At 48.4% G+C, this 25,498-nt stretch overlaps 1 protein-coding gene across 6 annotated transcripts in view; it reads right to left on the bottom strand.

Annotated features, from left to right (window-relative positions):
- The window catches only part of ANO2 (anoctamin 2), a 387,627-nt gene that overhangs the window by 352,675 nt on the left and 9,454 nt on the right, over window positions 1-25,498 (bottom strand). For all 6 annotated transcript variants that reach the window (XM_070049342.1, XM_070049346.1, XM_070049344.1 and 3 more), the window contains exons 2-3: window positions 11,858-12,030; window positions 10,347-10,673 (exon numbers count right to left, since the gene is read on the bottom strand). In XM_070049342.1, coding sequence (XP_069905443.1) covers window positions 10,347-10,673; window positions 11,858-12,030 — 500 coding nt within the window. The remainder of the gene's footprint in view (window positions 1-10,346; window positions 10,674-11,857; window positions 12,031-25,498) is intronic.

Raw genomic sequence — 25,498 nt, 5'->3', positions numbered from 1 at the left:
CTCTCTCATCTTTTCACTCATAAGTAACCTTTTTAAACCAAATGTCTAAAAATAATCACCAATTTAATCAGACTCTAAAGACAAAGGAATTTCCCAAAGTCCACCCCACATCCTTCCAAAGACTCCAGAAGACAGGTGATATTATCAGCTGTTTAATCAGATTAAAAAAAAAAAGTCTTCCTGGAAAAAGGGATAGTGACGAGGTTAAGACACAGTGGCCTCTGGTTTTTTTTTCCTGACCTTCCACCCTGTCCCCTAAATGGGCCTTAGCAGGAGGCCATGATACCACACACCCACGACGTCCCCTAACCCATTCCTTGGACTCAGTGGAATAATTCAGGTTGAGATGCCAGTGTCCAGGCTCTGCCAGGCCTGTAGGGTGAGGTGTCAGGTGTCAGTGATGTGCTATGTCTTGTGCAAGGGTGGGAGGGGGCGGGGGGTAAGGGCTCCTCTCTGTAGCAGGAGGATTTGGGTCATTCCTAGATTGCCAACTGACACCAAGTCAAAGAGGAGGGCTCTGCCTTTGAATGAAACTGTGGACTCTGGGGCACCCCAGCTGGCTTACTGCACCTGTTGTTCCGTGCCTGACTCTGTCAAAAGCAGCCCATGGCAGGTGGCATTGTGGCACAGCAGGTTAAAATGCCACCTGCAATGCCAGCATTCCATATCAGAGTGCCAGTTCCAGTCCCAGCTGCTCACTTACAATCCAGCTCCCTGCTAATGCACATCCCGGAAGGCAGCAGATGATGGCCTACGTACGTGGACCTCTGCCACTCACGTGGGAGACTCGGTTTGAGTTCCAGGCTCCTGGATTCGGCCTCAAACAACCCCAGTCAGCCATTGTGGCTGTTTGGGAAATGAACGATGGAATGGAAGATCTCTTCCTCTCTCTGTCTGTCACTCTGCTTTTCAAGTAATAAAATGAATCTTTAAAACAACAGCCCGTGGAGGGGCTAGAATTGTGATATAGCAGGTTAAGCCGCCACCTGCAACACCTGGCATCTCAAATGGGCACCAGCGCGTGTCCCAGCTGCTCCACTTCCTGCTAATGTGCATGGGAAAGCAGAGGAAGATTGTTCAAGTTCTTGGGCCCCTGAACCCAACTGGGAAGCCTGGAGGAAGCTTCTGGCTCCAGGCTTTGGCCATGCCAGCCCTAGCCATTGTGGCCATTTGGGGAGTGAACCAGCAGATGGAAGATCCCTCTCTGTGTCTCTCCCTCACTCTCTGTAACTGCCTTTCAAATAAATAAATAAATCTTTAAAAGGAAAAAACAGCCTGTGGAACTGCTAGAGATACCAAAGCATGCCGGGAAGGGCCAGCATCTGCTCTCGGTCTTCTGTCACCCTGATCCCAGGAAAGCTGGCCTCAAGCAAGGGAGCACCTGGCCCCTCTGTCGACGCCCTCTCCTCCATTCCCAGTTTCAAAGATCTCAGTGCCCACAGAGATGACGTTTGAGAGCCAGGCCTGCTGGAATTTCAGGGCCTACAAGGTGAGGGAAGGTCTAAACCTCAGGGTCCTACCCATATATGCTGTCCTAGTCGCCCATGCATTGCCCTGCACCTGGCTCCCCCTGCCACCCAGACGCTCCTGGAAACACCCCAGGTGTCTGAGCCTCTGCTGCCGTCCTGTTGGTTCTCTGGTTCAAGGCAGGAGATTTTGGGGAGAGTGGGAGGAGGTGCACGGGGTGGATGGCCCAGAGCTGTCCCAGAAGATCTCATTCAGTTCTTCTGCTCCACAGCCCCTTTGCACTACAGGAAACGAACTCTGGAAGCTCAAGACCGGGCGAGCCTCTGACCTGCGAAGTCAGGCTCCCACTTGGAAGGGTTCCCATCTCCAAACAGGGGTCCTCATGTAAACGCATTGGTAGCCAGAGCACAGGATCTCTGTGCCCCATAAACATCCCCAGGGATGTCTTTAAATGAAATTCTCATCAAACGGCCAAACACAAGAAAACCTTACAGGTGAACCATGGTATAGTCTTTCATAAAATAAGGAGTTGCCAAATTTTTTTATTATTATTACTATTTATTTGACAGTCAGAGAGATGGGCCAGCATTGTGACATAGCAGAAAAAGTGGCCACCTATGACTCCATCCAATATGGGCACCGATTTGTGTCCCTGCTGCTCCACTTCTGATCCAGCTCCATGCCACACTAATGGCCTGAGAAAGCAGCAGAAGATGGCCCAAGTGTATGGGTTCCTGCCACCCATGAGGGAGACTCAGGTGAAGTTCCTGGTTTCAGGCTTCGGCCTCACCCAGTGCTGGATGCTGCAGCATCTGGGAAATGAACCAGCGGTGGTAGATCAATCTCAATCTCTCTCTCTCTCTCTCTCTCTCTCTCTCTCTCTCTCTCTCTCCTTCACTCTCTCTGTAACTCTGACTTTCAAATAAATAAATAAATCTTTTTTAAAAAGAATGAGAGAGAGAGAGCACGCCCATCCTATAAGCTAGGAGCAGGGAACTCAATCCAGGTTGTTCATGTGGATGTCAGGAACACAGTCAGTTCAGCCATCACTCTCGCCTTCTAGGGTCTACACCAGCAGGAAGCACAGCCAGGCATTGAGCCCAGGCAATCCACCATGGGATGCAGACATCTTAACCACTAGGCCAAATGCCTGCCCCTGAATTGTCGCTAAAATAGCACTACAGACAGTGTTAACCTATGGCAACATGCACCCAACAAAGGGGAAACATCAAATAGAATATCTGCACCCATCATCATCCTGCCAAAAGCATTCACCAAGATCAACTAGAATTGGGAATGAATTCTAGAACATTCTATCAGGTAGATTTTAGTGGATACCAAGTTCTTTTGATCCATAAGGCTAAGTGAATTTTTTTTAATGAGTCTCTGGTAGAAACCAATTTCCTCTCCATTTGTCTTTTTTTTTTCTTTTGGACAGGCAGAGTGGACAGTGAGAGACAGAGACAGAGAGAAAGGTCTTCCTTTGCCATTGGTTCACCCTTCAATGGCCACCGCGCTGTGGCCGGTGCACCATGCTGATCTGATGGCAGGAGCCAGGTGCTTCTCCTGGTCTCCCATGGGGTGCAGGGCCCAAGCACTTGGGCCATCCTCCATTGCACTCCCTGGCCACAGCAGAGAGCTGGCCTGGAAGAGGGGCAACCGGGACAGAATTCGGCGCCCCGACCGGACTAGAACCCGGTGTGCCAGCGCCGCAAGGCAGAGGATTAGGCTAGTGAGCCACGGCACCGGCCTCCATTTGTCTTTAAGTGAAATCAGAGCCTACAGGACATCTCAGCCTAGGAAAGGGGGAGGGTACAACTGAGCAGTGCAGCTGCTGTACCTGCTCTTCAAATTGCAACCAGGTGCAGGGTGCAGGCAAGCAAGGTACCCTTTCCTGTGAGGCACCTGTTACAGGTTGCTGCTCAAGACTAAGGCTGAGCACGTTGACCTGGAGAAGAGTCGCTTAGAACCTCACAGTTCCAGCTGACAAATCTGCAGCCAGTGGCCATCACCACCGTGGGAGGGGACAACGCATCCTCAACCTTGTTGAGTGGCACACAGTCAGTGGCAACCTCATTGCCCATTATTATCTGGGAAGACAGAAGAGAAGCTACAACCTGCAATCTGCTCCTCCCTTAGAAATAACAGATGAGATGCACGTGCGGCGCGTGAATGGTCTGAAAAATACAGTGCTTGGAGGAAAAAAGTAAGGAAAAAAACTGGGCTATAAATAGAATGCCTTTTCTATGAATTAAAAATGCACACAGTCTTGAGAAACTATTACTACCAAGGAGACAGGAGACAGATCAACCAAATGGGATCTTGGAGTAGATAAAGAAGAACAGGTAAAAATGAAGGCAATTTAAATAAACAGCATGAGGATACATCCATAGTGGTTTGTTAATTGCTAACAAATGTACCCTATTTATATGAGATGTTTATAATATGGAAAACTGCACACAGGTTTTATGGGAACTCTTTGTCCTATCTTCCTGTATGTCTGTAAATCTAAAACTATTCTAGACAATAAAGCCTATTTTAAAGTTAAAAATAAGACACACACAGTAGAGACATCACTACACGTTTCCCAGAACTGTGATGCACTGGAGTGATTGCCTGTAGAGGGCGCAGGCAGTGAAGAGGACAGGAGATGTTTAAAGAAATGAAAAGAGGGTCTTTGTACAGGTCCAGGGTAATGCACTACAAAAATCCACTCACCATGGATTAAAGATCTAAATCTACAAACCGACACCATCAAATTATTAGAGAGCATTGTGGAAACCCTGCACGACATTGGTACAGGCAAAGAATTCTTGGAAAAGACCCCAGAAACACAGGCTGTCAAAGCCAAAATTAACAAATGGGATTATATCAAATTGAGAAGTTTCTGTACTGCAAAAGAAACACTCAGGAAAGTGAAGAGGCAACCGACAGAATGGGAGAAATTATTTCCAAACTATGCAACTGATAAAGGATTAATAACCAGAATATATAAAGAGATCAAGAAACTCCACAACAACAAGACAAACAACCAAATTAAGAGATGGACAAAGGACTTAAACAGACATTTTTCAAAAGAGGAAATTCAAATGGCCAACAGACACATGAAAAAATGCTCAGGATCACTAGCTGTCAGGGAAATGCAAATCAAAATCACAATGCGGTTTCACCTCACCTCTGTTAGAATGGCTCTCACACAGAAATCAACAAACAGGGGCCTGCACTGTAGCATGGCAGATTAATGCCCTGGACTAAAGTGCCAGTATCCAATATGAGTAACGGTTGGAGATCCAGCTGCTCCACTACTGACCTAGCTCTCTGCTATGGCCTGGAAAGCAATAGAAGATGGCCCAGGTCCCTGGGCCCCTGCACCCACATGGGAGACCCTGAAGAAGCTCCTGGCTCCTGGCTTCAAATCAATGCAGCTCCAGCCATTGCGGCCAACTGGGGAGTGAACCATTGTATGGAAAATCTCTCTCTCTCTCTCTCTCTCTCTCTGCCTCTCCTTTCTCTGTGTAACTCTATCAAATAAATAAATAAATCTTTTTTAAAAAAAGAAATCAACAAACAACAAATGCTGGCGAGGATGTGGAGAAAAAGGTACCCTAATCCACTGTTGGTTGGAATGTAAACTTGTAAAGTTACTATGGGAGACAGTATGGAGATACCTCAGAAATTTGAATATAGACCTACCATATGACCCAGCCATCCCACTCCACTCCTGGGAATTGACCCAAGGGAAATGAAATCAGTAAATAAAAGAGTTATCTACACCTCCATGTTTATTGCAGCTCAAGTCACAAGAGGTAAGACATGGAATCAAGCTAAATGCCCATCAACTGAAGAGTGGATAAAGAAATTATGGGATATCCACACTATGGAATCCTACACAGTGATTAAAGGAAATGAAATCTGGTCATTTGCAACAAAATGGATGAATAAGGAAAACATCATACTTAGTGAAATAAGCCAGTCCCAAAGAGACAAATACCTGTTCTCCCTGATCTGTGAGAACTAATAGAGCACCTAAAAGGAAATCTGTAGATGTGAAATTGACACTTTGAGAAGCAATGATTTGAACAGCCCTTGTCTCAACTGTCATGGAACAGCCTTTTTGTTTTGTTTTTTTCTTTTTCTTCTTCTTCATACAATTTGTTGAATTCTTTACTTAACATTGAGTTAATAATATGCGTATAAAGTCAATTGAGGATGAATCTCAGCAAAAAATAAGTGGAAATAAGAGAGAGAAGTTTGTAACTAAAGCTGTATAGTTCTGCATACATTCCTGTACCCAAGGGTACAGTTTAAAAACTTGTAATGGGACTCCAAATCTCATTTAGTTTGGTGGTAAAAATGCCTTCTTAATTATTAAAGTGATCATATTAAGAGTTAAAGTGAACATATAGATAGGATTAAGTGTTAAAGTGATCATATAAATAGAATCAAGTGTCCAGTAATAATAATAGATAGAATTAAAAAGGAGAGAATGTTCCAACATAGGAAGCAGTCTACACAGCAGACTCAGAATGACAATCACTTTAAGTAACACTCTGAACTCAGAATCAGCCCTTAAGGCTTCCTGGTCTGGCTGAAAAACCCGTGATAGTATTTCAGGCATGGAAAGCCAAGACACTGTGCCAAAAAATGTTCTACATGAGTGAGACCCCAGCAGAAAGAAGTGGCCCTCAAAGAAGGATATACTTTTCTCTGAAAGGAGGAGAGAACTTCCACTTTGCTTATGGCCTTGTCTAAATACTAACAGAGATTGTGGACTCAAAACGTTTCCATAGCCTAGGCAGCTCACATCAAGAGCTTTAGGTGGTCACCGACATTGTACATAAGAGTGTTAATTGTTAAATTAACAACAGGAGTCACTGTGCACTAATTCGTCATGTAGGACCTCTGTCCTCAATGAGTTGTATTATGAGAGTTAACTGTAAAACCAGTTCTCAGTTTGTGTGTGTGTGTGTGTGTGTGTGTGTGTGCAAACTGTTGAAATCTTTACTTACTATAGAGTTGGTCTTCTGTGTACAAAGTTAATTGAAAATGAATCCTAATGGAGAATGGGACTGGCAAGGGGAGAGGGAGGAGAGGTGAGAGTGTGGATGGGAGAGCAGGTACGGTGGGAAGAATGACTATATTCCTAAGGTTGTACTTATGAAATTTGTATTCCTTAAAAAACAAATTACAAAAAAATAAAATTTTTAAAAAGTTATTAAAAATTTTTAAAAAGCAATGCAAACTAAACATTTTTAAAAAGGGTCAAGATCTGCCAGCACTGAGAAGTACAATGAACTAGACTGTTTGCATAACATTTTGGGCTGGGGGCGGGGGTGGATAGGAGGGACAGGTGGTATGGCACAGCAGGTTAAGGCCCAGCTGTTCTGTGCTTCCAGTCCAGCTCCCAGTTAGTGCACCTTGGGCAGCAGTGAATGATGGCCCAAGTACTTGAACCCCTGCCACCTATGTGGGAGACAAGAATGGAGTTCCTGGCTTCTGGCTTTGATCCTGACCCAACCCTGGCTGCTGTGAGCATTTGGGAAGTGAACCAGTAGATGGAAGATCTCTCTGTCTTTCCATCCCTCTATGTCACCCTATCTTTCCAACAAATAAATTTTTAAAAATAAGACTTATAAGTACATTCTAGAAAAAAGCAAGAGAAAGCTTCCAGGCAGCAGGCGAGGCTGGCTATGTGAGTAGTGGGGGTTCTGGTGACCCAAGGACCTGGGGAGGCTAAGAAACCTGGAAAGGTGGGAGCAAATAAAGTGAGTCTTTTTTTTTTATTAATTTATTTTTTTGTTTATTTGACAGGTAGAGTTACAGACAGTGAGAGAGACAAAGAAAGGTCTTCTTTCTGTTCGTTCACTCTCCAGATGGCCACTACGGTCAGCACTGCGCTGATCTAAAGCCAGGAGCCAGGTGCTTCTTCCTGGTCTCCCCATGCGGGTGCAGGGCCCAAGCACTTGGGCCATCCTCCACTGCCTTCCCGGGCCACAGCAGAGAGCTGGACTGGAAGAGGGGCAACCCGGACTAGAACCAGCGCCCATATGGGATGCCAGCACCACAGGTGGAGGATTAACCAAGTGAACCACGGCGCCAGCCCCTAAAGTGAGCCTTGATGCCAGGTGTGGGGACTGGGAAAGTGGCTTTTTGTGGCCATATGACAGGGGCAACCATCTAGGACATGGTCCACATCCCCATCTAAAGCTGGTCAGTTCCAAGAGCTACCCCTGCCTTCCCAACTGCCAGCCAAAGCCGGGAGCCTCCAATGGCACCAAGATGAAATGTGCAGGAGGGCGGGAAGGTGGGCAGTGGGACCAGGCTACAGTCAATGTGCCAGGGCAGTTATATTCGAATTTCACATTAATAGCAAACAAGCTTTTGGTGTACATGCAGCTCCCCAATGTCACATGGGACATATTTATCCTACAAAGATTATTCACTGCTGATCTGAACATCAACATCCTGAATTTTAATCTAAATCTAGCAACTCTAAATAATAATAATAATGATGATAGCAGGAACACTTACTCATTGTCACTGTTCAAGCTACCTTATTTAGTTGTCTCATTTCATCTTCGTAACAACCCAGGGAAGAATGTGTGATTATTTTCTTTGTACAGACAAGGAAACTGACTCAAGAGGAATCAGGCAGAACCAAGTGTTTAGCCTACTGGTTAAGATATCCAAGTTCCAGATCAGAGTGCCTAAGTTTGATAGCCAGCTCTGACTTCTGATTCCAGTTTCCTGTTAATGCAGACCCTGGGAGGCAATGCTGATGGCTCAAGTGATTGGATCCCAGCCACCCACATGGGAGACCTGGATGGAATTCCTGGCTCACAGCTTCAGGCTGGCCCATTCCTAGCTGTTGTCAGCATTTGAGAAGTGAATCAGCAGATGAGAGTACTTGGCGTGTGTGCGTGTGTGTGTGTGTGTGTAAAGAGCATATGTGGCAGGGGTATTTCTGCCTCTCAAATTTTAAAAAAAAAAAAAGGATCAAAGGATCAGTTAACCATTCCCAGATTCACGAGGCTTCGTGGAAGCCAAGACTGAACATACGGAATTGGCTTCTTGAACATGACTTGTCCTGTATCCCAGCTGAGACCCTGAGCAAAGTCCTCGCCTCCTCTCCCTAAGACCCAACAACAGGTGTGTGGCTGCAGCTCCCACAGTGACACGGGCTGTGAGCCCCCTGCATGGTTTCAATGTACACCACTGTCTTGGGGAGATCTCACCACACCCCATTTGGAGGTACCAAGTGAGCTCTGGGGTTTCAAAAAAGGAAAAAGCACAACTCAGAGCGCAAAGAAGCCCTAACACAGCACACCCTTCCTACACTGGAGGAAGGTCTAACCTGAGAAGGACATACTCTGTCTCAAGGATCTGGAAAAGCGATACAGATAGGCACCACAAGGGCAGAAGCCAGGGCACATGCCATCCTGTCTGGGGACAGAGGAAGAGAAGAGTGACCTTGGAGGGTCCCTTCCAGGTTGAGGATAGAATTAACTTGAATCTTCTATTGAGAATGGCACCCCAGCCCTCAGTATGATGCCTTTTAAAGTAATCACAAGGAGCATTTATTGAGCACCTACTGGGGACTAGATATTGTCTTATATGTTTTCACTGCTGTTGCTTATGGTGGGGCATGCAAAACTTTGATCCAGCAAGTCATCTAAGACTCAGAGAGGTCATTTATTTACTTGACTAACACTTATTAAACACCTACTATGAGCCTGACTCTGTCCTAGGTGCTGGAGATGGAACAGAAAACCAACAAGATCTCTGGCTTCACAAAGCCAGCAGAGACACAGATAAGAAAACAAATCCAGCTGGCGCCATGGCTCATTTGGCTAATCTTCCACCTGCGGTGCCAGCACCCCCAGTTCTAGTCCCGGTTGGGGTGCCGGGTACTAGTCCCAGTTGCTCCTGTTCCAGTCCAGCTCTCTGCTGTGGCCCAGGAGGGCAGAGGAGGATGGCCCAAGTGCTTGGGTCCCTGCACCCACATGGGAGACCGGGAGGAAGTACCCAGCTCCTGGCTTCGGATCGGCACAGCGCCAGCTATAGCGGCCATTTGGGGAGTGAACCAACGGAAGGAAGACCTTTCTCTCTGTCTCTCTCTCTCACTGTTTATAACTCTCTCTCTGTCTCTCTCTCACTGTCTAACTCTGTCTGGCAAAAAAAAAAAATGAAACAAATCCACCCCATTACTTTAGGTATCTGTGCTAAGCATAATGAAGGCAAAGCAGGGTAAAGGGATAGAAAGAGACAGGGATAGGATGATCAGGGAAGATGTCTGACAGAGACCTGACATGAGAGAGTGAGAATGCACCAGTCTGGGAGGAGCACCCAAAGCAGAGACGATAAGTTCAAAGTTCAAAGACTCAGAGTGACCAATCCACCACTTAGGTAAGGCCGGTGGCCTGGAGTAGGGTGCAGGAGGGTAGAAGAGGCAGGATATGGGTTTGCAGGGGATGATAGGGTTGGCCATTTTTATAGGGTCACTGTGGTGTGAAGAACTAGACAGGTAAGACTATGAATAAACAGATACGTGAGTGGGTGGGTGAATGGATGAAGGATGCATGAATTGATAGGTGGGTGGATTCAGTGATGGAGAAATGGAAGAGGATGGATGGGTGGACAGATGGATAGGTGGATGGATGGATGGTTGGATAGGTGGGTGGATGGATGTATGGGTGGAGGGGTGGATGGGTAGATGGATGAACGGACACTTCTAATGACTCTTCCTCAAGTCCTTGGGCAAGAGAATCTGGTTTCTCCCGCAGAATTAAAAAAAAAAATCAGCTGCCAGGACAAAGCTAAGGCTGCTGCAGAGTGGCATCCATCACAACCCAAGACCTTTGCCACCTGCCCAAACTCACCTCCAAGTCCTTCTCGAGCTCCAGTCCAGCCTCCATGAGGTTGTGCTCAAACTCCTCCCGCTGCTCCTTCCTCTCCTCCTCCAAGGCATCAAGTGGCCCCAGCTCAATGTCACCGGGGCCCCCTGCATGGGGCTCCTTGCCTGTCTCCCCATTGGAGACGATGGCCAGCGAGTGGCCAGGGGACCCTTGGCCTGGGTGCGCCCCACGTTTCCGGTAGTGGTAGGCAAGCACATAGTCAACCTTCCTCCGGTTGTCATGGAAGTGCATGCGGCTCAGACGGGCCTCCGAAGACGCAGGCTCGTTGGCATCCAGGTAGTTGTTGATGACCTGGCCAGAGAAAAGAAGACAAGGGTGACGAGGTCCCATGAGCTTAGGGTAAGAGACAGAAGAGGTGGATCTGCTTTGGGCCCATAATGGACTGGAAGTAAGTCCAGAAGCCCTGACTGCTCCAGTGAAAGGACAGAGTGACCTGAGTTCATCTATCGCACCCAGCCCTGCACCCGCTTGCCTAAGGTCTGGACACCCATTCCTGTACACATGCCCTGGCATGCATGCACCTCATAGATTCACATGCACAGAACACACAGGCAACAGCAAAGCCCTGCATATCCACACCACCTGACTCCACACACAGAACCACACGCCCCCTCCTGTCCATGCACACAGACAAGCACCTGCAAACACACATCCACTCAGCTCCTGCACACACAGGCAGGTGCCCGTGCACACATACATCTACCCAAGTGCATGCTGATAAACACACACAACCCTGCCCATGCACTGGGACACAGCTCACCTCCTCACCACCTTGCAGATACACACACCTGCCTGTAAACACTCTACTTATTTCCACACAGAGACTACTCACCGGCAGGTTCTCTGGATCCATTGGAACAAAGGCCAATACCTAGTTGCCTGGTCTATCCACTGCCCTCCCACCCAGAGGAACTCACTCAACACTGTGCGCCTCACAGCCCCCACATCCTCCTCCTCTCCAGCCACTGACGAGGAGCCTGCCTAAGGCAGCAGCTGGAGGAAACCACTCTTGCTCTCTCCTACTCCAGGCTGGGGAGGTGGAAAGAAGAGGAGAGAGAGCAAGGCGGAGCTGGGGGAAGGACCTGCCTCCCTCCCTCTGGGCATTTCCTTGTTTATTACTGGTTTGGTACCCAGCTGCCACTGCAGCCACCTGAGAGGTCACCAGGGCAACCAGGTGAAGCATCAGGCACAAGGGAGAGGCTCGCAGCCACCACAGCAGAGACAGGTTTCTCAGGCCTAGGAGTGCCACAAGTGGGACCAACAGGTGGGAACACCCAGCCTCTCCTGATCCTCCTGACCACAAAAGCCATGTCCCCTGGAAACTGTGCCAGACTTGGTGAGCGGAAAAGGCCCCAACAAAAACCAAACAAACAACAAAAAAAAACAAGACTTCTGGCACAGACACACACATACCCCCCCACCTGATCCCCCCACCCCCTCCAGCATGGCCGGCCCAGGCCGCAGCCCATACTCACAGAGCCGCCGCAGGAGCTCTCTGCACCCAAGGTCTGGCCAGGACCTGGGCGGGAGCTGCCCTGTGGGCCTGGGGCCCAGGCACCTGGCACCTTGAGGTATTGCTGTGCATGACTCCCTCTGGCCACTGTCCGAGGGCTCAGCCGGCGTGGGGAGCCAGGGAGCAGAGGAATGTCTGTGAAGGGAGACAAAATGCTGAGATGCAGGACCACTGAAGAGGGACCCCTAAGAAGATACCCCAGGGCGCTACCTCACTGGTCAGCCCTCAGTCTTAGTAAGACAAGTTCCTATTGGCCAGAAGGGAGGGGAGCATGTAGAAGGAAGAGGGACCGACCCACCCACCCACACACACACACACACACACACAGCCTGGAGGCCGCCTGCAGGAGTTCTTAGGCTTCAGAGCTGTCATAGTCGTCACAATCCCCAGATAGAGGACAGGCCATGTCAGGCCAGCCAGGGTGGGCGGAGCTCAACCTGGAAAGACTTGAACTCATGCCAAAGGCTTAGGCTTCAGGGCCTCTTGTGGGGCACCAAGACCAACCAGCACCCTGGCCAGCTCCCAACCCCCAAAGCAAAGAGCAACAGGGAGCAGTAGTGGGCTCACCGACAGCAGGGCATCCTCTGAATAGGGCACTGACCCAATGCACCTGAGGGGTCCTCACGCACCTGCAGCCCCTTCCCAGCCTTCCCCAGAGCATCCCTTTCTACAGCCCCCAGCAGGCAGCATCGCCCCCTGGAGGCAGGGACAGAGTCGCTCCCTGGAGAGCAAGGAGCCTCGTAGGCAATGGAAGAGAGATTGCACGGAGGAGGCCATGGCCGTGACTTGCCAAGGTCTCACGGCTGCCCAGACTCCACCACTTCCTCCTCTGAGAAATGCTTTACAACAAAGCAACAGAACCAGAACCTCTGGGCTGAAAACGCAGTTCTGCCAGTTGCCGGCTCAGACCCCTAGATGAGCAGGACCACAAACTTGAGGAGTATGCAAACAACGAATGCCTGCAAAGCACACACAACAGTGCAGCAAACGGTGGTGATGCTAATCACCGTTCATGTTTTCTCAATATTAGGCTCCGAGCGGGAATAGGACACCAAGCATCCAGCTCAGCCAGAAGCACCTGCTGAGGGAATGAGTGAATGAGTGAAGCAATCAAAGGGCCGTCAGGCGTCCTGAGTCAGAGTTTCAGGTCAGTTACTAAGCTGGGGGGCAGCCCCTTTGTGCTCAGCTCTCTGCTGAAAAGTCCAGGGGACCGAGACCATTTGGACCCTGCGCTCGAGAAACACAATTTCCTAGCAGGGTGCCGCTTCCGGAACTATTAATGCAGGCTCTCGTCTCTACTGTGGAAGACCGAAAAGGGTAAGAAATCAAAGCAGGGGGAGACAAGCCCAGAGCCGGGTCTGGAAGGGTGGGTGGGCAGCTTCTGGAAGGCAAGGGAGGTCGGGAAGGCACTGCCCAGGCTGCAGCTGTGATGGGGTAGCCCCCTGCTCAGTCCAACCTGCCCTCATCCCTCTTCCTGGTGCTTTCTGCCTGGCTGCCTCTCTGCTGGCCCAGAACACTTACAACAGCAGGAATCTGCCCCCAGAGAAGGGCCCCACAGCCTCTGGATGTGTGTCTGAAAAGCCCACGACCACCTGTGTCGGGAACTGGAGCAGGTGAGCATGATGGGCAAGGACCACGCTTCTCTGGCAGCTGTATTCAGATTCACAACAGTGACTCGGGAGACCTCAGGGTCAAGGGCAGCCCAGGGCATGGGTCAAACTGCTATCCAGGAGTCACCAGCCCCTCAAGGTGCCACCTGGGGTTTGAGGCCAGCATCCAGGGCCCCCACCAGCCACCCTAGTAGTCACTGCTGCTCCCGCTCTGACAGGTGCATCAGGGCTGCTGGGGAGCTCTGTTTTCAAGTCACCCCGCCCTCTCCCGGAGCTAATTAGGGCACAGGACACCAGGCAGACACCCCAACCACAGGAAAACATAGCGGACCATAAGGACACGGAGGCAGAGAGACACAAGAGAGCCGGATTAAGACGTGAGATGAAGGTGGGGGAGAGTGTACATGAACCCAGCCATCAGGAAGGGTGGGGCGGGTGAGCTCATTCCCAGAAAACTCGCTAAGAAGCTTAGAGGAGGTGAATCGAGGTCAATGAGAAGCAAAGGCCATCATACACAGCCTGTGGGTCGTGCTGCTCACCTGCAAATGTCCACTTGGCTCTTGGCAGAGGCTGCCAGAACTGCAGACCGCGGGGTGGCCATAGCCGTGGTGCTGTGAGGGCGGGGGCCTGGCTTAACCACCTCTAGACCAATTACATGGGTCTTCCCAAGGCTTGGATCTGGGGCCTTTCTCCACTCTCTGATTCCCCACTCTCCTTCGCCCCCAAGACTGTCATTATCATCTACTGCTGGTGACTCCCGCATTTTACCTTTAACCCTTATTCTCCCCTAGGCACCAGACCCACACCTTGCCCTGCCCACTTGGCACCTACACTTGGATGGCTCAGAGCCCCTCCCAGTCAACATGCTCAAAATCAAACTTAATATCTTCTCCACAATAGGATTCCTTTTAAGAATCCTCCATTCAGGGCAGCCCGGCACTGTAGCATAGTAGGTTAAGCCTCTGCCTGCGATGCCAGCATCCTATATGGGCACCAGTTTGTGTCCCAGTGGCTCCACTTCCAATCCAGTTCCCTGCTGATGGCCTTGGAAAGCAGTAGAAGATGGCACAAGCGCTTGGGCCCCTGCACCCATGTGGGAGACCTGGAAGAAGCTCCTAGCTCCTGGCTCCTGGCTCCTGGACTCGGAATAGCCTAGCTCTGGCCTTGCAGTAATTTGGGGAGTGAACCAGTATCTCTCCCTCTCTCTGTTTGTAATTCTGTCTCTCAAGTAAATAAATAAATCTTTTAAAAATGAAGAAGAATCCTCCAGTCTACACTCAGTCCACAAACCACAAATCCAGAAGCAGCCCGATGGCCTCCTCCCCTTAGTTTGGGGCTACTGTTATTTTGGTCATTAGGGACCTACGAAAGCAGAAGTAACACACTATTGTTTCAAGGTGTGAGACAAGAATCCTCTGCAACCACTAGCAAAGCTGGGTCCCATCATCATCGTCTACTGCTGGTGACTCCCACATTTTACTGGACAGGATGAAATTCCCCAGGCTGGGGTGGTGCAGAGTTAGGGGGATACACAGGGCCATAGGGACACCTGAAAAGTTGTCAGAGGAAGGCGGGGGGGAGCACCAAATAGAGATGAGCCACTCACCGGCTGTCCTGTCAGAGGACTCCTCTGAGCCCAGGCCTTTGCCTGCTCCCCCATATGCGACTTAGGCTCTCTGCAGCCTTCATAAGCCTCCTGAGGCATGGGGGTGTGGGAACAGGCTGGCCAGGGGCTGACAAGGCAATGGGCAGGCCCTCCCACTGAACATGGACAAGGGGCCCCCCAGCTTGGTGGCCCCATCTCCCCACATCCCCTTCCACCTTCACAGGGATCTCTTTCGATTAGACATCACGTAATCCACTCCCCCACTCAACACAGCTCCCCCCTCCCAGAGGATAACACCATTTCCAGGAACTAAAAGATGGCGCAGGTAGTCCGCTCTCCATATCCACAGCCTCTCCAACCACAGATTCTGTCAATAGCAGACAAACATATTGGAGGAAAAACTACAGCTATACTAGCAGTGAAAAGAGGTGTGTTTTTTTTCTTGTCATTCCTTAAACAACACAGTTTCAAAGAACTATTTATGTAGAATTTATGAAGCGTTTATGCTGTATTAGGGGTTACATGTAATCTAGAGGTGACTTAAAGTATATAAGAGGATGTGTATGGGTTACATAAAACCACACACCACTGTGTTAAAGGGACTTGTGCGTCTGTGGGTTTTGATATCCATACCCCACAGTTACTGAGAGGATGATGTTCTCTGAGCCTGTTCCCACCCATGTTCATTTCCATTTGTTTGAAACTAGAATATCTCTGTAAATTTTTTGAATGTGCAATAAACCAGATTTAATTAATTAATTTATTTTTTAAAGATTATTTATTTGAAAGGCAGAGTTACAGAGAGAGAGAGAATGGGATCCTCCATTCACAGATTCACTCCCCAAATGGCCACAATGGCCAGAGCTGTGCTGACCTGAAGCTAGCAGCCAGGAACCTTTTCCAGGCCACCTATGTGGGTACAAGGGCCCAAGGACCTGGTCATCCTCTGCTGCTCTCCCAGGTGCATCAGCAGGGAGCTGGATGGGAAGTGGAGCAACCAGGACTTGAACCGGTGGCCATATGGGACACCAACATCACAGATTGCAGCCTCACAAAGCCGGCACCCTCTGAATATTCTGATTTGCTGCATTTATAGAGACCCTGAAGTATAGTGAAGCCACAGGGGCACTTGAGAGGTGGGGGAGAGAACTGCATTTTTCAAAAGTGGAAGAAAATGAAGGGGAGGAGGGCGATGTTCTGGTCTTAGCCTGCTGTTTGCAGACACCTGCAGCCTGTCTAGAGTGGTCCAAGGCCACAATTGATGGGCTCTGGACAAGAATAAAATATCACTGAATCTCCAGCCATGATTGGGACTGCATGGTGGGGCGGCAGGGTGTTGCAGGGGCAGGTGCGACAGCCACTGCGACAGCACCAGGGTCAGCAGGACCACATTGTGCTCTCCCCACCCCACAGCTCTTCTGCAATTAGCCATCTGCACCTGGAGCCCCAGGCAAGCCCAGGAGGACCCCTGGCTCCTAGCCATGACATGGCACAATTTTGGAAAAAACAATACATTTTCTCTGAACTTAATTTGATTGGAGGGAGAGAGATCATTGTAATTTTTTTCCCATTGGGTGGGTATAATAATATGGTAAGAGAAAAGACTAAAATATTCCTTGAGCTACAGAAAATACAAGCCCTGAAGTTATCAAATCCCACTTCAGGGCTTCCATGCCTGCCCCATTCCTCCACTTCATCCAGCCATGACTCCCTGCCTCATGTAACTGCTCTGCCCCAAGTCTCCAGAAACCCCTTCCTCTCCCATCCATCTGCCTTCCTTCCATCCACTTCCTCTGACCAGACCAGACTGGACAAGCACTGACTGTCTCTCCCACCCTTACCACAAGAGAAGTGAGGTCCTTCCTCACCTGTGACCATCAAACCTTTGTTGTCCTTCTAGATCCAGTCTTAGCTATGTCAGATCAGTGGTCCCGGGCCAACTTCTAGTTAGAACCAACCTCTACCAGCAGCTAGTAGAGCTACAGCCAGTAGGGCTACAGCTAGTAAGGTTGCATCTAGTAGGGCTGCACCTCGTAGGGTTACTCTACAAAGGCACATGAAGCTGGAACAGAACCAGAGATTCTGAGAGAAAAGATCAGAGCCTGAAGGCAAGAGCCCAGGCAGTGACAGTCCTGTGGACATCAGGCGCTCTGGGCAGCCTCAGAGAAACCTGAGCCCTCCCAGTGGAGGGGCCTCCCTCTGGACCCCCGCTCAAGTGCAAACATCCATGAATCACAACAGTACGATTTACACTTTTTTGACTTTCCAGTGGTACCTAAGTGTATCATACCACCATTCCATTTTCTTCTTTAGTACAGAATTCAATCAATTGCATAAGCTATGAAATGCTTTGTAAAGATAGGCTTTGCATTGATGATTCTGCCCAAATGTGGGCCAACGTAAGTGCTCCAGGCACGTGTGAGGTAGGCAAGGGATGTTGGGTATGTGAGGGGTCATAAATGCATTTTTGACCTACAATATTTTCTTTTTTTATTTATTATTTTTATTTTTTTATTTTTTGACAGGCAGAGTGGACAGTGAGAGAGAGATAGACAGAGAGAAAGGTCTTCCTTTTGCCATTAGTTCACCCTCCAATGGCCGCCGCGGCCGGCACACTGCGGCCGGCGCACCGCACTGATCCGATGGCAGGAGCCAGGTGCTTCTCCTGGTCTCCCATGGGGTGCAGGGCCCAAGGATCTGGGCCATCCTCCACTGCACTCCCTGGCCACAGCAGAGAGCTGGCCTGGAAGAGGGGCAACCAGGACAGAATCCAGTGTGCCAGTGCCGCAAGGCAGAGGATTAGCCTAGTGAGCCGTGGTGCCAGCCAACCTACAATATTTTCAACCTAGGGTGACTTCATGAGAGGTAACCCCATCATAACTCAAGGAATACCTATATTCTCAGATGGGCAGATTTCACTTCAGTTAGGATCAACGTCCATGCTGAACTTGACTTCAGCCAAATTTGGGGGATCCAGGCTGCAATTTGAATCTAAAGGTCCTGCTGGGGGCCAGCGCTGTGGCATAGTAGGTAAAGCCGCTGCCTGAAGGGCCAGCATCCCATATAGGCACTGGTTCAAGTCCCGGCTGATCCACTTCCGATCCAGCTCTCTGCTATGGCCTGTGAAAGCAGTAGAAGATGGCCCAAGTCCTTGGGCCCCTGCACCCACATGGGAGACCCAGAGGAAGCTCCTGGTTCCTGACTTCATATTGACACAACTCTGGCCATTGCGGCCATCTGGAGAATGAACCAGTGGATGGAAGACCGACCTCTCTCTCTCTCTCTCTTTCTTCCTTTCCTTCTCTCTGAATAACTCTGACTTTCAAATAAATGAATAAATCTTTTAAAAAATAATAAAGGTCCTGCTGATTACCCTGCCCTTTGACCCCTGCCCCCTGAGTCCTGCTGACTAGTCCCTTCCTTGGCCTCCAGCTCCATCCACACAAAAAGGACCACTCGCAAATCTGCCTGCTCAACTCTCCTTATCTCACAGCCTTGGCTCAGAGACAGCTCTCTCTCCTGATAGACACACACCCCTCTCCTGATGGTAACACAACCACAGCTGCAGCCTTCCCTGGTACCCAGAGAGGTGCTAACCGGCCTCCCTGCCTTGACTCTTGCTTTGTTCCCATGCTCTGCTCACGCTGCAGCTCACGTTACTGTTGTGAAACAAGCTGACAATGTCACTCCCATTCAGTGGCTTTCCACTCCTCGTGGGACAAAGACCAAATTGTCGATTGTGGCCCACAGGGCCTCTCGGGATCTGATCCCAATCTACCTGTGTGCACTCGTCCTCTCCTAACACAAAAGAGATGATGAATGTTGGTTTCAGAAGGAGGAAGATGTGGCTTAGAGGTGGGATGTGTCTATGAGTGCTGGAGGAAGATGACAGACATTGAGGGAACCCACCGAATACACCCAGGAGAGAAGTCAGTCAACTCATTTCTTTAATTGAGATGTGGTATGTGCGTGTGTGTGCGTGTGTGTGTGTGCAGTCACTGGGCAAGGCTTACATTTTGCTCACCATTGCTTCATCAAAATTTCATGTCAGTGAAAGACAAACAGAGCAAACTGGTCGCAAAACAGGTTTTAATTGACAGCAAAACAGTTTTGAACAATTACGTTGTAGACTTCCTCCTTTCTTATGACGTGCAAGGAGGGGCATTTAATCTCATCAGTCACCCCCCAAACCATGGAAGAGAAAGGGCTGCCAAAGAGTAGCTTTCATGTGGGCAGCTTGTCTAAGTCCCAGCTGGTAGAGTTTATCATTGAGTGAAGCACTGCCTGACATTGACTGACTGTTCTTTTCTATCCTGGGTGTTGACTTTTATAATTTTGGGTCTGAGTGTTGGCAGCCTTTTTAGAGAGGTGAGGGAAGTTGAGAATGGCCAATCAGAGACGAGCTCACCAAGCTGTCTTAGATGTATAGCTTGCTGGTTTAAGGTGTGGACCCTGATGCTGGTGACCTTGGACAACTTATTGGACTTCTCTATGCCTCAGTTTTCTCATCAGTAAAATGGTGACCTCACAGCCTTGTCATGAAGGTTACATGAGTTGATGCAGTAAAGTGCTTGGACCAGTGCCCGACATGTGTGAGGTGTCAGCTATTCATGCTGTTGTCACTGTTAGCCTAGGTCTGTGTTCAGCTTAGCAGAGGAGATGCCATCCTGTTTAAATATTCACCAGTAAGGGGGATTTCCCAGCTCCTTACATCATTCCCTCCAAAAGCATACTGAGCTCTGATTACATCCACAGTCCTGTGCGAGAACGCAAGGATATGAAAGACCACGTTGCTAATCATCTTGAGGACTCTGCACTGTGGCTAGAGAAGGTTTGGTTCTGGAGTACGACTTCAGCTGGGTGAGACTTAGACAAGTAGAGGGAATATTTTTTTTTACAGGCAGAGTTAAACAGTGAGAGAGAGAGACAGAGAGAAAGGTCTTACTTCCATTGGTTCACCCCCCAAATGGCTGCTACGGCAAGCGCGCTGCACCGATCCAAAGCCAGGAACCAGGTGCTTCCTCCTGGTCTCCCATGCGGGAGCAGGGCCCAAGCACTTGGGCCATCCTCCACTGCCCTCCCAGGCCACAGCAGAGAGCTGGACTGGAAGAGGAGCAACCTGGACAGAACCGGCGCCCCAACTGGGACTAGAACCCAGAGTACCAGCACCAGTGGAGGATTAGCCTAGTGAGCCGCGGCACCTGCCAAGTGTAGGGAATATTGCTAGCAGTAGTAACTGAGTGAGCAAAGGTACAAAGTGAGTACCAGTTTAGGGGCAGATTTGGCTAGAGGAATGCTCTTTTCTGATGGAGGGATTATAAAAAAATCAGACATAGATGCCTTTGAATGCCAAGTTGTCTGTAAGCCTTGAGACAGTGAAGGATTTGGAGTAGCAGTGTGACCAGTGAAATAAAAGTTTTATGAATTTTTGAAGGTCAATTATAGCATCAAAGCCGTAAGGATTCATCCACCCATCCATCATCCACCCATCCATCATCCTCATCCATCCATCATCCATCCATCCACCCATCCATCATCCCTCCATCCATCCATCCATCCACCCATCCATCATCCTCATCCATCCATCATCCTCATCCATCCATCCATCCATCCATCATCCATCCATCATCCATCCATCCACCCATCCATCATCCCTCCACCCACCCATCATCCATTCATCCCTCCACCCACCCATCATCCATTCATCCATCCATCCATCATCCTCATCCATCCATCCATCCATCCTTTCCCTGACACTCCCATTTATCCTCACTATAGCCAGGATGATCTTCCTTATATGATTTTAATCATGTTTCCCCCTTTTAAAATTCTCTAGTGTCATTCCGAATTGTGAACCCTGAATGTTAACAGAGTGGCAACTGGGATGGTGATTTGTGGAGAGATGTTTAGAGGTAAATAGGAGAACAAATCCAAAGACCAAAGATGAGAAAAAGCAGGTCACCTCCTGGAAGACACTGGCAGTTCACTTCTCTGCAGTGTGTGTGTGTGTGTGTGTGTGTGTGCGTGCACGCGTTTTTGTTTTATTTATTTATTTATTTATTTATTTGAAAGGCAGAGTTACAGAGAAGCAGAGGCAGAGAGAGAGAGAGGGAGAGAGAGAGAAAGTCCTCTATCTGCTGGTTCATTCCCTAGACAGCCACAACAACTGGAATTGCACTGATCAGAAGCCCAGAGGCTTCATCTGGGTCTCCCATGCAGGTGCAGGGGCCCAAGGACTTGGTCCATCTTCCACTGCTTTCCCAGGCCATGGCAGAGAGCTAGATTGGAAGTGGAGCAGCTGGGATTCAAACTGGTGCCCATAAGGGATGCTGGCACTACAGGGTGTTGGTTTTACCCACTACACCACAGCGCTGCCCCCATGTGTGCTTATAACACACACAGAGGAGTGACTAACAGGAGACAATACTGGGGAGGTTGATAAGGAAGGTTGTTAAGGGCCTTGCAGGCCAAGTAAAAAGGTGTGCACTGTAAACCGGGGTCCTTTCTGTGCCCTCACAAAACAGCTCTCCAAAGATGAGACAGGGCATGCAACAGGCTTCTCTTGCCACAAGTGGACCGGGTCTGAAGTTAAAGTCTGAGATGGCTTTGCTTTTTTTTCTATTTTACTTATTTATTTGAATGGCAGAGGGAGAGAAATAGAGAGAAAGACAGGGAGAGGGAGCAAGATCTTCCATCTGCTTGTTGATTCTCCCAAATGCCTGCAACAGCTAAGGCTGGGCCAAGCCAAAGCCAGAAGCCAGGAACTCCATCTGGGTCTCCCATATGTGTGGCAGGAATTCAACTACTTGGGCCATCACCTGCTGCCTCCCAGGCACATTAGCAGGAATCTGGATTGGAAGTGGAGGAGCCAGGACACAAACCAGCACTCCAGTATGGGATGCAATCATCCCAAGTGGCAGCTTAGTCCACTGCACCACAACACCCACCCTAGATGGCTCTCCTAGTCATCGCTGCCACCCTCAGGCTACTGAGGCCTTTGGATCTGTGTGAGATGCTGGGGATTGTGGAAGGCTACAACAGATACAAAGGATAATGAATTAAATATTCCAAATATAATCTGTAGGAAATGGCTCAGAAAATTTTCTATGCCATAGCTTCATCCACCAACATGAATGAATTGGTGTCATACAGACAGCAAGCTCAGTTAGTTAGATTATGCATTACTCAAGTCCAGGACTAGGGCCTGGCTATGCTATTGTTCACCTCTGTGTCAACTCTAAGCATGGGGGCAGTGCAAGTGCCTTCTCACAGCTTGGGGAAAGAAAGGCCCAACAGCAAACCTCAACCAAGATGACAATATCACGTAGAGGCTGGGAAAACTGCTCATGAGCACACTGGTGCACCCCTAAAGACTCCTCTAATTACTGGGTCAGACTTTAAGGGAGACTGGAAATCACAGAATAACTCATGAGGGGGAAAAGTGAGACACATCACTTTTAGTTTCTCAGAATTCCACTTCTTGCCAGGCTGTGGTGGTCTGGCCCAATACAGATCGCTCAGACTTGTAACCAAAAGGTGTCCCCATCTGAGCATCCGTGATGTTATAACCAAAGGACTCAAACAGGAGAAGGAATTCTGGAGAAGAGGAATCATATAAAGAAGCATACAGAGCTATTCTATGGAGGGACAGAGCTGCCCCGGGAAGCCACACTTAACAGGATTCTGCCACTGGTAAAGAACAAATGGGTGTGCAGGGAGGTTTCCATCCATGGACACACACTGACATTCCCCTTGACAGGGCTGAAACATCAGATCCGGGTTCCACGTCCTGAGACATGGACTTGATCTATGATTCTCTTGTGTAATCAGGGTTGAAACCATTGGCCTCACTAACAAAATCCAAACGGTGAGCCCAGCTCTAGTCACGAAGTCTTGAAATATGAAAAGGAAGCAGAAGCCCCCTCCAAACTTAAACAAGGTAAACAGGGAGTACATAAATAAAGCACCACTTAGCAGAGTGAGGATGAATATTTACCCCAGGAGAACTGACAGGGCCCTGCTTTCCATGGGTTTGCACCTGATGCTCTTGGCTCATGACGCTGAACGTCGTCCTCGGCGCTTCTTGGCTGTCCATAATCCTCCATTCAGAGATCTATTCAGATCATTTTCTCATTTTAAAATTAGGTTACTGTCTTTTTATTGTTGAAATGTAAGAGTTCTTTATGTATTCAGGATAAAAGTCCCTTTTCCAATGTATGACTTACAAATATCTTCTCCCACTCTGTGGTTTGTCTGTTTACTTTCTTGAAGTATTTTTATTTTGATGAAGTCCAATGTAATTGGCTTTTTTTCCTTTGATTATGCTGTAGTTTGTGCTTGAGTCCCCTCCAAAACTCATGTTGAAACAACCCCCGCCAGCACCGCGGCTCACTAGGCTAATCCTCCGCCTACGGCGCAGGTACTCTGGGTTCTAGTCCCAGTTGGGGCACCAGTTCTGCCCCAGTTGCTCCTCTTCCAGTCCAGCTCTCTGCTGTGGCCTGGGAGGGCAGTGGAGGATGGCCCAAGTGCTTGGGCCCTGCACCCAAATGGGAGATCAGGAGGAAGCACCTGGCTCCTGGCTTCAGATCGGTGCAGCACACCAGCCGTGGTGGCCATTTTGGGGGGTAAACCAACAGAAGGAAGACCTATTTCTCTGTCTCTCTCTCTCACTGTCTAACTCTGCCTGTCAAAAAAAAAAAAAAAGAAAAAAAAAAGAAAAGAAAAGAAACTTAACCCCCAATGCAAAGATATTAAGAAGTGATTGGCTCCAGCAGGTACTGCCCTCGTGGTTAAATTCACATCCCTTTCAGAAAAAGGTCCTTGATAAGTTCCTTTTGGGCTCTCCTTGTATGGACAGAGCAACAAGGTACTATGTGGGAAGCACAGAGCAGCGCTCACTAGACACAAAATACTCGCACAGTGGTCCTGACTTCCCAGACTACAGAACAATAGGAAATAACTTTCTCTTTATAAGTTCTCAGTTGTGGCACTTCGTTATAGTGACAGGCTGAGGTGATGCTTGTGGTTTTGGCACAATATTAAGACATCATTATCAGGTCAGTGTGTGGCACAGAGTGTTAAGCTGCCACTTGTGAAGCCAGCATCCCATACGGGAGCAACAGCTCAAATCCTGGCTGCTCCACCTCCAGCCCAGGCTGTTGCAGTCATCTGGGGAGCAAATCAGCAGACAGACAACCTCGCCCTCTCTCTCTATCATATTACCTTTCAAAATAACTAAATCTTTTTTAAAAATTTAAAGCCAAGATCATGAATATTTACTCTTATAGGTTCTACAGTTTTGGCTATTGTATTTACATCTCTGATTCAACCTGAGTTAGTTATTACAGATGGGGTGAGGACAGGGTCTGACTTCATTCTTGTGCATGAAGCTATCCAGTTGTCCCAGTACCATTTCACATTTATTGGGATGTTATTGAAATTCATTGATTTATTTCTGAAAGCCCAATTCTACTTATTGATCTATTTATCTGTCTTTATGCCAGGACTGTGCCAGATTTGTAACATTTTTGAAACTGGGAAGAGTGAATTCAGTTGCATTTGCTTTTACTTATGTTTGTAGCTTCTATTTCTCTGAAGTTTCTTATTAATTCTTATGTTCTTAATGATTAGAAAATTTATGTGAGCTGTGTTGAGGTCTTTGTTAAATCCAATATCTGAACTATTTCAAGATCAATTTTATTCTGGTGTTTTCTCCTTTATTGCCTATTCTTAATGTCTATTTTTAAGGTGTACAACATGATATTTTGGAGACCGGTGATGTGGTACCATGGGTTAACCCACTGTTTGCAACACCAGCATCCCATATCTGAGTGCCAGTTCAACTCCCAGCTACTCCACTTCCTTTCCAGCTCCATGCTAATGCACCTGGGAAAACAAAAGAAGGTGGCCCAACTACAAGCTCCTGCTGCCACCTGCCACCTACATAGGAGACCTCAGTGGAATTCCAGGCTCCTGACTTCATCCTAGACCAGCTCTGGCCCTAGTGGGCATTTAGAAAGTAAACACTCAGATGGAAGATCTGTGTTTGTGTGTGTGTGTGTGCGTGTGTCCCTGTCTCCCCCTCTCTTTATGTCACTCTGTCCTTCAAATAAATAAATAATTCTTTATAAGAATGATGTATTGTTAGATATAGTGAAGTGGTTATTATGTCAAGTAAATTAACACAGCCATAATCTCATATAATTGCCCTTCCCTTTTTTTTGTTTAGTAAAAGGCCCTCCAAACTACTCTATTAGCAAATTTCCAATATAGAACACATTATTAATATAATATTGTATAAAATATTATGGTCCCCACAGCGAGCATTAGATTTCTGGACATACTCACCCCAGATATCTGCATTTTTTACCAGTTTATCTGTGTCTCC

Source organism: Oryctolagus cuniculus, chromosome 9, assembly GCF_964237555.1.
Source record: "Oryctolagus cuniculus chromosome 9, mOryCun1.1, whole genome shotgun sequence".
Taxonomy (NCBI): Eukaryota; Metazoa; Chordata; class Mammalia; order Lagomorpha; family Leporidae; genus Oryctolagus; species Oryctolagus cuniculus.
This window is presented reverse-complemented; position numbering and strand designations above follow the sequence as displayed.